At 37.2% G+C, this 16,276-nt stretch overlaps 1 protein-coding gene across 1 annotated transcript in view; it reads right to left on the reverse strand.

Annotated features, from left to right (window-relative positions):
• Positions 1-16,276, reverse strand: part of LOC138873855 (uncharacterized) — a 51,614-nt gene continuing 35,338 nt past the window's right edge. Inside the window, exons 2-6 of the mRNA XM_070152339.1 lie at positions 1,237-1,333; positions 640-775; positions 398-555; positions 193-307; positions 1-129 (exon numbers count right to left, since the gene is read on the reverse strand). Coding sequence (XP_070008440.1) covers positions 1-129; positions 193-307; positions 398-555; positions 640-775; positions 1,237-1,333 — 635 coding nt within the window. The remainder of the gene's footprint in view (positions 130-192; positions 308-397; positions 556-639; positions 776-1,236; positions 1,334-16,276) is intronic.

Here is a 16,276-nt window from a genome sequence, read left to right on the forward strand (position 1 = left end):
TCATTCTTGGAATAAACACTTTTTCTCCTCGATGTTGGAAGGTTTAACCATTAATTTAAACATGAATTTTCCATCCAGAATAGCTTCAATCTCCAATAGATGAGAACACTCATAAGCAGCACCAGAAGTCTAAACCAATGTTAGTATTAGAAGTACTAAAAACTATGAAACAATGAAAATAAAATAACATACCTCTACTACACCTTCTTTCAAGGTATCAACAGACTTTCCAATAAGTTTTGTTGGCTCATGATCCCAAAGCAACAAAGAAATAGAGCCAGTGCCATCAATTACTTGAACCTGAAGCCTGTATCTGATAGCTTCTTTAAGTTAAAAAAAAAATTAACTTAAATTTACGTTCTAATAATCTTTAATTAAGCATAGATTATGGTCAAACCTTTTCAGAGCAGAATGATCAACACGTTCACATTTCTTGCAGTAAAATTTATTTCCAACTTCATCAACTTTCTTCGAATATTTTTTGCACCCTACATATGACCATTCCCTTTCAAGTTCTAAATTTACTACAGTAGCAACAATCCAGATTTGCCCTTCCTGTAAAACAAAATTCAATATATTATATAAGATGATAGATCTATATTTGTTAGTCATGGTTTGTCTAAAGAATATTTTACTTACCTGCATGAAATCAATTAATTCTCCAATATTTTTAACTTCCACATTTCCAACAGCCAGTTCTTCGAAAATAGAATAACTACGTTGAGAAAATGTTTGACTAATCCTCTCAAAGTTAACTTCACGCCCACTTCCTAATCTGCATTTGTCCAAATTTGTATTAGTTCTAAATATGCTAAAAAAATTATGTAGTACATATATAAATTTAATATTGTATATAAAAAATCTGGATACAAATTCAGCAACTTGTGGAAGATCAGGATTAATCCAAAGTTTCGAGGAATGCCAAGTATTACACATAGAATATTTGCCTACATATAAAATTAACTTTAATTTAAAAACACACACACACAAAAATAGAAGTCAAATCTAAATATTATGATATGAGTACCTTGAAATTTGTAAGTTTTTATGAGCTGCATAACTACTATGACACGTTGATTGGGTGATCCATCCAATTGGGGCAAGATTTCATCTACAAATTCTCCCTAAAATGTTGCTGAAATATTGTTCCTCCTATATGTAAAATACACAAATTAATAAGGAGAAAATAATAGTAATTGAATCTATAACTAATTCAATTCATGGTTGCAAGCGTACTCATGATCCTTAAGCTCCAAGTTCATAAAGGTACTTGTTTTACCACCTTGATTGTACGATTCTACATTACCATGATCAATAACTTCTCCTATGACATCTGCCACATTTAAATAAATAGTTATAAATAAGGTGATAAAACATTCAACAAAAAATAGCGAAAGGTAAAACAATTACCAAATAGTTCATTCTCATCAACCTCAAGTTGATTTGTGAGATGCTCATAAGGCTTAAAGTTGAAGATATTCAAACTAAATTGTGAATCACTAATTTCATCCACACTCCTCCTATGAGAAAATGTCAGTTTCTATTTATGCTTCCTGGTCTTAATTTTTAGATTGTTTGGTCCAACCACAAAGTTTTTCATAACGTATAATCCCGTTTTATGTATTTTTGTTTTGAAAATACGCATAACAGCTCTTCCAATAGTTGCATGAATTCGATCTCCCTAAAATAAAAAATGTAGAAAGAAATTTAAGTTAGTAAGACACATAAGTTGAAGAAAATACATCACAACTCGAAAAAAATAACATGTAAAAGAGTATGCACCTTTTCATCTTGAATAATTAATCCAATTGAATTAGAATTTACTTATTTCTCGCGGTTTGGAATGTGCCATAATCTAACAACACGAACCTTCAAATTCTAACTCATTTTGGACATTGATATTTCACTGATATATTTATAGTTTGGAGCCATACTTTGTAGAAGTTTGTGTGGAAGATAAACCCTAAGCAATATAGAGAAGCCAACCCTAAAGAAAAGTTGCTTAAATAAAGATTTCTAAGGAAACACTATCATAGTAAATCAATTTTTATGTATATAAAATCCTAATATTTAAAAAAGGCATGTGTAAATCAATTTGTATGTGTGAGTTCTAAAGAAATGATACGAATCTTTCATTTTTTTAGCTTTTGGCATTTTTTAAGTTTCAACGTTTTTTTTGTGGTTAACTAAATTTGTTAACCACCAAACCTTAATTTTTCTTGTCTTTTTCCTTTGTCCTCTTGTTCATTTTTTAATACTATTTCCTTTAATATAATATAAATGTAAGATACAAAATATTTATTTAATTATTTCTTAAAAAGAATATCTATCATAACTAAATTATATACAAAATTTAATTAAAGATACCTATAATAATGTATATTGTTCGCAAATAAGGTCAGATACAAAGCTTGTACTAAATATAAAATTATTATTTCAACTTAAAATTAATGTGTAAGATACAAAACGAAAGTTTAATTGATTCTTTCTCAAAAAAGGATACCTACCATAATTGAATTATACACAAAACTTAATTAAAGATACCAAAACTCATAAATAAAAAATATTTATTTAATTATTTCTTTCTTAAAAAAGAACACCTACCATAACTGAATTATACACAAAATTTAATTAAAGATACCTATAATAATGTATATGATACCTATATTAATGTATATTGTTCGCAAATAAGGTCAGATACAAAGCTTGTACTAAATATAAAATTATTATTTCAACTTATAATTAATGTTGTGAGCACGTGATTTTTGCCTTACGAAAAACTACTCCAAAATAAATCAAAAAATAAAATAAATTTCTTTTACTGTGTAATTTTTGAATTTGCGTGGTGTTAAATACTTGTGTTATGTCCGTAAGTGTTTACATTGTCATAATAAAGTGAAAAAATAAAATAAAATACATATTGCATGCATATAGGATTTAATGATACATTTAAAAGATAATTTAAATAAAATCACAAAAATATGCAATAGTTCCATTTTTATTCCACTGTGTGATTGATGTTTTGTCTATGTGTTACATAATTGTTATAAAATAATTAATATATTTTGCGAATTTAAAATTGTTTTACAATTAAAATTAGAAATTTAAATTAGAAAAAATAAAAAAAATGTATATATATGCAAAATCGGACCTGGATTAAAATCCAGGCCCAAATGAATTAATTCCCCCCACAGCCCAATCCAACATCCCCCTGTCCGGTCCAATTCGAACCAGACTAAACGACGTCGCATGAGGTACTTCAAATCTGAGCCATTGATTCATTGCAATCAAACGGTCCAGTTCAGCCCGTGCATAAATAAAACGACGACGTTTAGGGCAACTAGATCTGAACCGTTCATCCATTTTGATCCCACGGTCTTAAAATACTCACTCAAACCCGATCCATTTCAACCCCGGGTTGACCCTTTCCCCAACTTAAATCAAACGATGTCGTTTTGATAAGTGGATTGATCCTGGCCTTTCATCTTACTTGATCGGACGGATAGCATCAATCCACCCCACCCCTATATAAGTCCCAAGCCCTACCCCGGCCCCTAACTGAACACCCCCCCTCCTCTCACTGTTCATCATCTTCCTCAGACCCTCCCCCTTAACCCTAGCCGCCCTAAGACCCCAAAGCCTGAAACCCAGCGGCATCAACGCCGCCGGTCACCAAAATAACACCCTAGGACCCCCTGAACATCCTCTACACGAATATGACCTTAGTTTCCTTCGAATCAGGCCCCAACTCTTCGAATCTTAAATCGAAGGTTGGCCTGAAAACCTGATCTTCTCCGATGGCTTCCAAAATAACACCACAACTTCCCCTAGATACCCTCATCATGGATCTGTTAGTTGCATGGTTTGAATCATACTGGAACTACTCGAATCTTCATTTGAAGATTCGAGTACAACCTGACCTTATCCCAACCTACTTCAAACCCACACCAGTTACCCCCTGACCTCCCTCGTGCCTAGAACATCTTTGGTTTCCCTCGAATCTAACCAGAAATGAGTAAATCCCAAATCGAACTTTCAAGAACCCTAAAATACCAAACTTTTGGATTCTGTCCAGATTGAATAAAGATTGAGGTTTAATCGACCTTAGTCGAAGTATTTTCAGTGGAAAATACTTCGACTAAGGTCTGTTTGATTTCAAACAAAGTCCAAATCCAAGTCGAGTTGAGTTCAGTTGAATTTAAAGGTTCAGAGGTAATTTCTGTTTCTTATGAGCATTCTATGAGTATTCTATGTTTGTTTTCATTAGTCTGTTTAATTTTTCATATTTTTTTTAGTCAATTCTGTTATACTGTCTCATACTCGTCTATTGGATCAGAATCATACTATTGTTTCTGTTGTTTACGAGTGGTCATAATATGTGTAATCGACTCGATTAAGTTCGTCGATTAGTTATTTTGTAAATTCTTATTGCCATTAATGCTGTTTGTAATACCCTGTTTATCCGTTTGGAATTGTTTATTGTCATTGAACTCAGTCAATTAGTTCTTCCCAATTAATTGATTCTCTTTTAATAATTCAGAAAGTTTGTCAATGGTATGTATATATTGTTTTCTGAACAGGGCATTGTCAGTATATTGACAATGCTCCTGTATTTGTTTGCTTTTAGTTCAGTTTTGAATTTCAGTTGAAATAATCCTGCATGTTCTGTGTAATGTTAAGGGTGTTTTATTCAGTGTTCAGTTGAGAATCCCCTGTTTAAATTCAGTTCTTGTCAATCAGTTATTAGAAATGTGATATACTGTCTCAAAATCATAGGATTGGTTATAGCTGTAAATCAGAAGGATAATTAAGTTTATACAGATTATAGAATCTGTTTTACAGTGGGTTCTGATTTTTCAGTAATAACAGTAGGTTTTCAGGGGTACTACTGGTAATGAAACAGTGAGGTAATATGATATAATAGAGGGCTGAAAGTGGTATGTTAATGGCTATTAGTTAATGATACTAATGGGGAACAAGGGATAATGGGCTGCTAGAAATCAGGAAAAAGTTAACTTGATGGGATTTAAAGTAGTAAAGGCAGATTTTAATGGAATTTTTTCTGTTTTTAAAAGATAAAAGGGGGTCCGGGCAGCACTTAAAAAGGGGGGACAAACCTGTATAAGATAGAGGGAATGGGGACTGATTTAGAGGGGGTTTTCAGAAAACTTGAAGAGAGTTTAAGAGTTTTTTTTGAGAGATTTCAGAACAGAATTTAGACAGACTTTAAGAGTTTTCAGAGAGAGAGAGAAATCAGTTTTCAGACAGAAATTTTAAAGTTCAGTTTTCAGAGAGATTAGAACAAGGAAAACTGAGATTTTGGGTAGATTTTAAGAGGAGGAACAATCTGATTTAGAAAGGCAGTTTTTGTTTTTCTTCAGGTTATCTGTTTAAGAGAGGCTGATTTCCAAAACATTAGGAAATACACACAGAAATACATACACATTTGTGAAAAACAGAAAGAAAGAAATGTGAAATAGGAATCTGAAACAGGAAGAGGAAAGAAACTGAAATCTGAAATGTTATCTTTCTAGAATCTGTCCGTTGTTTGCTTGTGAATATTGTTCGGTTCAAATCTGAAATTTTTCTCAAGTCTCTGTCAATGTTCATCTGGGATAACGGGTCTTGTTCAGACTTGCTGTGTTATTGGTATATTCTGCTGATTTTGTTACTGCTGCTACTGTTGAAATTTACTCCTTCTACCTTCATTTTCAGGTACATGTCTTTTAAATTTTAAGTTGGAAAGAGATTCAACATGACTCATCAATGAAGCTTGAATTGAAATTCTGTTTTTTTTTCATTTGTCCAAGTTCATCAGTTTAAATTTCATTTTTTGTTTCATGTTAGTTAATTAGTAGTGAATTCAATTGGATAGCTATGAGCTAATTGTCTTACTTTGAAAGTTCGTATAAAGCTTTGTAATAATGTTAGTCCTTCATCTCATTAGTTTAATCATATTTGAACTTTCAAGGCAAGAAACATGACATAAAGATTGGCCATTTACTAGGCCTTATGGCGTTGTTAGAATAGAGTGAAAATATCAAAACCATATTGCTAGTTTATTCTTATACTTGATTTAGTTATGGATGGAATGATATAAGTTGTACGTTCTTATGTGGTATGATAACAGGTATTTATAGAACCATTAGTGGATGGTGAGTTGAGTTGTTATGGCTCATTACGATGTTAAAGTGCTACGAATGTTTCAAGACATACAAATAGGTGGCATGTAAGGCAATGTTGTTAATTAATTTGTACAATAATTCCCTTTATTATCAATTTGATGCCTATTTACCATCCTAAATAAATAATTAGGCCTATTAGATTAAAAGCAAGTATATGAGAATAAGATGAGATATACAAATTGCAACACTTTTTATCAACGACAATTAGAAATAGGACTTGCACTAAATAGAAATAATAAAAGTTCTTAAAAAAAAATATTCCCTTTATAAATCATTTTTAGTTTCATATACAATTCATTATTGGGCATGTAGATATATATGTTGTATTTGTGAAGTATAGTATTAATCATGTTTTTATTCTTTATTTTGAATTTGAATAGTCTTGGATGAACATGTTATATGCGGAAATTATAATCAACGGGCAACATTCAATAAATTGTGAATTCTTTTTCAAGAATTAAAGGGTATCTTAAATGAAGATTTCTCATAATGTAATAAACAATTTGTGGAAAAATCCCTAATATCATTACAAATATTTTGCGCAATGAGGGATACGTTCGCGTACCCTGATTATATTTTTAAAAGCAAAAATTCGGATTATGCGTACGCGCAATTTCGAGCGAATATTTAATAAAAGGATTTTTCCAAAGGCGTTAAATCAATTTCATAAAAAACCGAGATGTACGGTTCACTATTTAAGGAAAAAAAATAAATATTCTTGATTCAACACAATCTCGAAAAATGATTGTTTAATAAATATATTATCAAAAGTTATTGTGTACACGTACGCGTGACACAATTCCGCATTTTTTTTAATTTATAACACGAATATACGTACGCGTAATTCGATTCAAAAGAATGGTCTTTAATCACAATAAGTAAAAGCGGTAGAAATAAAAATCACGTAACAAAAAGTATTTAATAAAAATCAAGATAATTAAGCCAATAATAAAAACAGTTAAGCGACCGTGCTAGAACCACGGAATTCGGAAATGCCTAACACCTTCTTCCGGATTAACAGAATTCCTTACTCAGGATTTCTGGTTCGCAGAATAATAAACAGAGTCATATTCTCCTCGATTCAGGGATTGAAATTGGTGACTTGGGACGCCTTAAAATTCCCAGGTGGCGACTCTTAAATAATTAAATAAATCCCGTTTCGACTGTCCTTTAATTGGAGAAAACTCCCCACGCGCCCCGCGGGCGCGGAAAAAGGATGTGTGACAGCTCTGGCGACTCTGCTGGGGACAAAACTTCCTATTGTAACCCAGAACCATTGGTTCAGGGTTTAAAGAATTCGAGCTTAAAATATCTGTGTTAATTGGCTTTATTTACTATATGATTTTCAACTGTTTATATGCTAATATGCTAAATGTTTTTTTTACCGCTTTAATATTATTTGAATTGTGAATATATACAACTGCTACGAAACCCCCTTCTTTCTGAGTCTTCTGAATTTATGGTGTACACGTGCGCGTGACCCACCTTTCTGTTAAAGTCATACCAAATAAGACGGAGTTGGGACAAGTAACTAGGCCGGGCAGACTTTCGTGCTCCCGGTACGTTGCCCCCGCTTCGGCTCAAACTGTCCGTTTGGGTAAGCCAGGTTTAGAACAATCAACCTAAGGTTTTACACTTAGAATAACTCAGCCATGTACCGGATCCCTAGTAGGAACGTCTATTTGCATCATACACATTTGGCCTTGGAGACTCAACACAGGGGTTGGGTCTGTCTAGGACAGGTGAACCCAAAATAAAAGACCATCATGATGCATCCTACTTGTTACTTGTGCATTCATTTGCCTCGAACATGCTTGTTGACCAGCTTAAATAAAATCATGGTAAGAAGAAAGGAATAAAATGGGTTGTTTTTTTTTTAAAAAAAATCTTTCGAAAAAAAATAGTTTTAAATTTTGAAATAAAGGTATTTAATAAAAAATAAAAAAAAAATCGAAAATGATTTTTTTTTTATAAATTTTCAAAAAATGAATTTTGACTTTATCTAAATTAAATTTCAGATACAAAATGAGCACCACACAAAGCCCCTCATCCACAAGTACGGAAGAATTTCTATGTCAGCTTCAAATGTGGTGGTATGATTTAGGCGAAGACGGTCAAAAATGGGTCGTCAAGCATTTGGGAAATCTCACGGACATTATGAAAGTTAAACCCCGTGATGATCTGATTGCGGCGTTAGTAACTTTTTGGGACCCTGCTCACAATGTTTTTCGTTTCTCTGACTTCGAGCTTACTCCTACATTAGAGGAGATAGCTGGATATGCTGGTTTTGACGGAAGTCTAAGAAATCAAAGCTTGATATTCACAAAGGCTCCTTCGGTACATCGATTCTTCGGTCTTCTGAACATCAGCAGTCAAATCAGGAAAAGCAATGTCATCAATGGATGTTGTTCCTTCAACTTTTTGTATTCAAGGTTCGGAAAGTCAGATGGGTTCGAAATTCATGAGAAAGGCCTTACTAATAAGCAAAACAAAGACACTTGGCAGATGCACCGTCGATTTGCTTTCATGGTGGCTTTTCTAGGAGTCATGGTCTTCCCAAATAAAGAGCGAACAATTGATATTCGCACCGCAAAAATTGTGCAAATCCTCACCACTAAAGAAAATCACACCCTTGTCCCCATCATTCTATCAGATATTTATCGGGCTTTGACTTTATGCAAATCAGGAGCGAAAAGTCTTCGAAGGATGCAAACTTTTGTTGCAAATATGGGTGATTGAACATCTCCAACAACAGCCCAAGATCCTACAGTATGGGTCAAACAATGATAATTGCATCGAAAGCTATGAGGAAAGAACAAAAAATTATCAGGTTCTAGAAGGGATAGAAGCATGGGTATCTCATCTTAAGGCTTTAACGACAAATCAAATTGAATGGACCCTGGGATGGCTCCCGATGAGGGAAGTAATACATATGTCAACCTCAAATAGTTATCTACTATTATTGGGATTGAGAAGCATTCAGCCGTATGCACCACTAAGAGTCCTAAGGCAACTAGGGAGATATCAAATAGTTCCTGATGATGAAGATTTGAGTATGCAAGTAATCGAATTACACCCAGAAGCCACTATTCCCGAAGCTCTACTTCAGCAGATGTGGAATGGGTGCCGATACTTGAAAAGCGATACTCAAGTCCTAGACGCTACAAAGGGTGAGATAAATCCTGGATATGCAAGGTGGTTCGAAAAACGGTCTCGCGTGGATGATGTACCAGAACCTGAGCTAAAAAGGCCAACAAAAAGACCCCATGTTCAAAACTTCAATGATAAAATCCAAGAGCGGTTGATCTGGGGAGAAAAAGAAAAAGGGTACAAAGCAACTATCCATGCCCTAAAAGAAAATCTAAGAAGCCTCAGTTTGGAGAAAGATTTGCAAGCACAAGAAGCCGAAGGCGAGAAAAAGAGTCTAGCTTGTGAGAATGAAAATCTTCATGCTCGATTCCAAAAAATGAAAAGAGTTTCTGAAACGCCAAAGAGGAGCTGGAAGGATCAAAAAACCATCGCCAATCTCTTTGAAAGAATGCAAGATTATGATTCCATTCTTGCGGAAAACGAAAGGGCATTGAGCAAAGCAAAAGAAAGGATCCAACAATTAAACGAAGAAGCCAGATCTAACAAGGAACGCCAAGATAGGCAATCCGAAAAAGACAAGGCACAATTCAATAAGGAAAAAGACTATTGGATGCGATCAGAAGACCAGCTTCGTGCACAACTAGAAGAGGCAAGAAGATGCAACAGAGAACATCAACAAGCAGACCTCGACAGGGAAAGATCGCAAGCAAGATTAGAGCAGGCCAGACTCCGAGCTCTGTTAGAATCAGCTCTAGATCGTGAAAACCGTGTCAGAGATATAGCCACCACTCGTCAGCAGCAATTGCAAGACCAAGACCAACGTCTCCAAGGTTTCAGGGCACAAATCCACGACCTGGCAGTCTTCACATCTCAAAGTTATGTAAACTGCCAAGGAATGGATTATGAAAGGTTTACAGAGCATGCGCCCACTTTTGCTCGTCATCTAGCAATGGAGTTGGAAAGGATGTATCGTACGCTGGGAGGCCATCCAGGTCAAGCCCCACATTGAGCAGATAACCCAATATTTGACAACAAAAGTGGAAAGTGGGGCACGTTGTGAGATGTTAAGAATTGTATCTTTTATTTTGATTTAAGTGTGTGTGTTTTCAAGCCATTTTCTTAAAGTTTTCAAATGTAATTCCATCTTTGTGTAATGAATAAAAGTGATTGCCTTTGGTCCAAACTACGCATGGTCTGATTCATGTGGGGGCATGATACGTAGGCAATCTCTAAGTTTCGACCACCACGATAAAAGATATATATAATAAATAAAGGTGAATAACAATAAAAAAATTTCAAGAAAGCTGGGACGACACAAGCAGCCGAGCAAATGCATAATAGAAAGGGATTATTTGTCTAGGAGCATTGCATCTCAACGTGTGATTATATATGTGTTAAACTCTCAAAACTAACAAGTTTGTTCATTTTCAGAATTCAAGCAGTTAGTTTCTCTAAAGAGTATACTGGCATATTATCACTATCACACAAGATCAAAAGGACCAATACCCGAAAGTATGTCTATCCCAGATGTTGACACAGGTATGGAGATAGAGGAGATGGATGTCGGGAAAATGAAAGAAGAGATGTTTAAGCTCAAGCAGCAAATGGCTGAGATGTACCAAGCCTGGTCTACAGGACAGTTACCCCCATCTTACCCAAATAACCCTGCTCCATCAATGACCCAAACTCAGGATAATATCACCACTGAATTATCCCCAAATTTCCCCATTTACCAGCACTACCGAGGCACCACCTCTCAGACACCACAGTCTCCACCTCCAAAACCAGTTCCGTACTTTCCTCAAACTATGACTCCTATTTTCGTAGCGCCTCCCCCTGCTACATTTCACAAATCTCCTAGTGAGCCTACATTCCAGGCCCAGGACAACCAATATTACCCCCGGAGCCCACCCTCAAAGCCTCCGAAATTCATTCAACCACTCCTCGTTTTGATCTCCCAACCGAAATTGACAAGCCAGCCAAAAATGCTGAGCAAGAAGAGATGTTCAGGAAGGTCAAGAGTCTAGAACAATCATTCAGAGACATGCGAGGATTAGGTGGGCAAGTCAGTGTAGCCTACAAAGATTGGTGCTTGTTCCCCAATGTATAATTACCGGTTGGCTTCAAGATGCTCAAATTTGATTTATACAACGGGCATGGTGACCCAGTAGCCCACTTAAGGGGTTTCTGTAGCAAGATGCGAGGAGCTGGGGGAAAAGATGAATTATTAATGGCTTACTTCAGTCAAAGTCTAAGCGGATCAGCTTTGGAGTGGTATACACGCCAGGACCATGGGAGATGGTACACCTGGGATGACCTGGCGCAGGCATTCGCATACCATTTCCAATACAATCTGGAAATCATCCCAGATCGATTATCTTTGACAAAATTCGAGAAGAAACACAATGAAAGTTTCAGAGAGTATGGCTTTCGGTGGAGAGAACAGGCAGCAAGAGTGGATCCTCCTATGAAGGAGAGCGAAATGGTAGACTACTTCCTCCAAGCCTTGGAACCAACTTACTATGCCCACTTGGTTTCAGCGGTTGGGAAATCATTCAACGAAGTAGTGAAGATGGGAGGTATGGTGGAAGAAGGCCTCAAGACAAATAAAATCATGAGCTATTCAGCAATTAAGGCAACTACTCAAGCTATTCAAGGCGGGGTAGGAGGAATCGGAAGAAAGAAGAGGGAGGAGGCAACCGTAGTTGATTCAGGAATTTGGCCGGGACCCAGAGGTTCACCGCTTTACTATAATCAACAACGACCTCGCCAATCAGCTTACCACCATGATTCATCCTACTATCACCCTTCAGAGTCTCATTTTTCCATTAACCATGCTCAAGCATACAATCAGCCACCTGTTCACACCAATTGGCGTGCTCCGGTCACACCAAATACTTACCCACGAGCCTATCCCGGACCAGGTTTCAGGCCTAGGCCAGCATTCAGGGGAGAAAGGGAACAGAAAAAGAAAACTTACACTCCATTGGGAGAGTCTTACACCAGTCTGTTCCATAGACTGAGACAGCTAGACATGCTGAGACCAATACAATCCAAGCTACCCAATCCTCCTCCAAAGAATTTGGATTACACCATTAGCTGTGAATATTGCTCTGGTGCACCAGGCCATGATACGGAGAAATGTTGGCATTTGAAAAATGCAATACAAGAGCTGATTGATACTAATAAAATCGAGGTTCAAACCCCCGAAGCCCCAAATATCAATAGAAATCCAATGCCAGCCCATCAAGAGGCTAATATGATAGAAATCATACAAGCTGATGGGGAGACAAAGAAGCCGTCACAAACTGTCATGATGATCAAGTCTCATGAAACCAAGCCAGATAAGCAGTTAATGGAGGAGAAGCCGGTGTCTAAGCATAACAAGAATGGTGGTGAACCGTCTATGATAGTCGATGAGGGATCATCGAACAAAGTTGCCGCAAAACAAGAGAGGCCGAAAGTGATAGTACCAGGGGTTACTAACAAACCCATTATATTTGTGGAAGGAGACCGTACAGATCAGGTTATTATTGCACCTGTAATCCAGCTGCCGGTCATCAACAACAAAGCCATCCCATGGAACTATGAACGGGTGACTGTAATGTACAAGGGCAAAGAAATCAAGGAAGAAGTGTGTGAGGTGCAAGGCTTGACACGTTCGGGAAGATGTTTTACTCCCGAAGAGTTGAGAAAAACTAAAAACAATCCAATGCCAACAAAGAGAGCTGTGACGGAAGAAGAGGCGGAGGAGTTTTTAAGAAAAATGAAACTCCATGATTATTCTATTGTGGATCAATTAAAGAAGACCCCCGCTCAAATTTCATTGTTGTCATTACTGATCCATTCAGAGGAGCACCGCCTGGCTTTGATGAAAATCCTGAATGAAGCTCATGTTCCTGAAAAGATCTCTGTAAATCATTTGGGAAAAATAGCCAACAGAATCTTTGAGACAAACAGAATTACATTTGCTGATGATGAATTACCTGTGGAAGGTACCGAGCACAACAGAGCTCTTTACCTCACCGTGAAATGTGAAAACTCTATAGTAACTCGGGTATTGGTTGACAATGGGTCAAGTGCAAACATATGCCCTCTCTCCACTTTAAACAAATTAAAGATTAAAGAGGAGAGGATCCAGAAGAATAGTATCTGCGTACGAGGGTTTGACGGTGGAAGCAGAGATTCATTTGGCGACATAGTATTGGAACTAACAATAGGGCCAGTTGAATTCACAATGGAATTCCAAGTGTTGGACATAACTGTTTCTTACAACTTGTTGTTGGGTCGACCATGGATCCACGCTGCTAAAGCAGTCCCGTCAACACTACATCAGGCTGTCAAGTTTGAATGGGATCATCAAGAAGTAGTCGTGTATGGAGAAGAAAGTTTAAATGCTCACAGCAGTACCATTGTACCGGTCGAGGGAACAGAAAATGACCAGGGACCATGGGTATACCAAGTAACCGACACGGTGTCGATAGAGAAAATTCCAGAGGGGAAATATCTTCCAAATCCAAAGATATCCTCTGCATCAGTCATGGTAGCTTATGAAATGTTAAAGAATGGCTTTATACCCAGCAAAGGTCTGGGCTTATCTCTGCAAGGAATTGTACAACCAGTATCTCTCCTCGAGAACTGGGGAACATTCAGTTTAGGGTTCATACCCACCGCCAATGACGTGATAAGGGCCAGGAAGTTGAAACACCGAGCATGGGTTCTTCCAAAACCAGTACCACATCTGTCAAAGTCTTTTGTCAAGATCGGCGCTAAAAATCGCCCGATAACAACAATTCCTAAATCCCGGGTCAATCCTGAGAAGGAATTAATTGAAAGGTTCGAGAAATTGTTTAGTGATGTGAATATGTTGGGAAGCGGAGAAGGGTGTAGCAACGCAGAAGTTCAATTCGTTGGACCGGAAACAAAGCTCAATAATTGGAAAGCCACTCCTCTCCCAATTCGAAAGGAGTCTTGGTAGTTTATTTTGATTTTTCTTTCAGTTTGTTTGGGTTATTTCAAGGTTATAATCCCAAAGCTTATCTTACAGTTTGTTTGAAGTGTGCAAACCTTGTTATCTTTCATCATCCAATAAAAAGCAGTTTCCTTTTTATTATCATTCCTAATAGCTTTCTTTTCTTTTTCTTCTTTCCTGTACAGTTCCTTTTACGCTGGCTCTAGTGATATGGCATGCATGAGGAATCTTCAGCCCAGTCTTAAAAATCAATCTGGTTCCGAAATATTAATTCAAGAAATATATTGTGATTATGAATCAGAATATGATGAAGATGAGGTTTTTGAAGAGATTAGTAAAGAGTTAATTCACTTTGAGGAAAAAATCAAACCTAACTTGAGTGATACCGAGGACGTCAATATAGGGGACACGAGTAATGTCCGGGAAACTAAAATAAGTGTCCATCTCGAACCAAAGATCCGAGAGGAGTTAATTAAAGCACTCATAGAATTCAAAGATGTTTTTGCATGGTCGTATGACGACATGCCGGGCTTGAGCACTGATTTAGTGGTCCACAAATTGCCCACCGATCCAACGGTGCCTCCTGTCAAGCAGAGGCTGAGAAAATTCAAGCCTGATATGAGTGTGAGAATTAAGGAAGAAATCACCAAACAATTGGAAGCAAAGGTCATTCGAGTCACTCGATATCCTGTTTGGTTAGCTAATGTCGTTCCTGTGCCAAAGAAAGATGGCAAAATTAGAGTATGCGTCGACTATCGCAATCTCAACAAAGCAAGTCCAAAGGATAATTTCCCATTACCCAATATCCATATTTTGATCGACAATTGTGCCAAGCATGATATAGGGTCTTTCGTGGATTGTTATGCCGGGTATCATCAAATTCTAATGGATGAAGAAGATGCAGAAAAGATGGCATTCATCACACCATGGGGAACTTATTGCTACCGGGTAATGCCATTCGGTCTAAAGAACGCCGGAGCAACCTATATGAGAGCAATGACCACAGTGTTTCATGATATGATACACAAGGAAATTGAGGTATACGTGGATGATGTGATCATAAAATCAAAGCATCAGGCCAACCACGTTGGGGATTTGAGGAAGTTCTTCTTAAGACTTCGCAGGTACAACCTCAAGCTTAACCCTGCCAAGTGCGCATTTGGAGTTCCGTCTGGAAAATTGTTGGGATTCATAGTCAGTCGACGAGGCATCGAGCTAGACCCCTCAAAGATCAAAGCCATCCAAGAACTTCCACCTCCAAGAAATAAAACTAAAGTAATGAGTTTGTTGGGGAGGTTAAATTACATCAGCAGGTTTATTGCCCAGCTCACAACAACTTGTGAGCCAATTTTCAAATTGTTGAAAAAGGATGCTGCAGTCAAATGGACCGATGAGTGTCAAGAAGCGTTCGATAAAATAAAAGGGTACTTGTCAAACCCACCCGTGTTGGTCCCGTCAGAGCCAGGAAGACCTTTGATTCTTTACTTGACGGTTTTGGAAAATTCATTTGGTTGTGTATTGGGGCAACATGACCTCACTGGCAGAAAAGAACAGGCCATCTACTACCTTAGCAAGAAGTTCACAGCTTATGAGGTTAAGTATACCCATCTGGAAAAGACATGTTGCGCCCTAACATGGGTAGCTCAAAAATTGAAACACTATTTGTCATCCTACACTACTTACCTCATTTCTCGGTTGGATCCATTGAAATACATTTTTCAAAAGCCTATGCCAACGGGAAGACTTGCAAAGTGGCAGATATTGCTCACAGAATTCGACATCATCTATGTGACTCGAACTGCAATGAAGGCTCAAGCACTGGCCGATCATTTAGCCGAAAACCCGGTCGATGAGGAATATGAGCCGTTGAAGACTTATTTTCCTGATGAAGAAACAATGCATATCGACGAGGTGGAGCAAATTGAAAAGCCTGGCTGGAAACTTTTCTTTGATGGAGCCGCTAACATGAAAGGAGTCGGAATAGGAGCTGTAATCATTTCTGAAACAGGGCATCACTATCCTGTTACGG

Source organism: Nicotiana sylvestris, chromosome 7 (assembly GCF_000393655.2).
Source record: "Nicotiana sylvestris chromosome 7, ASM39365v2, whole genome shotgun sequence".
Lineage (NCBI taxonomy): Eukaryota > Viridiplantae > Streptophyta > Magnoliopsida > Solanales > Solanaceae > Nicotiana > Nicotiana sylvestris.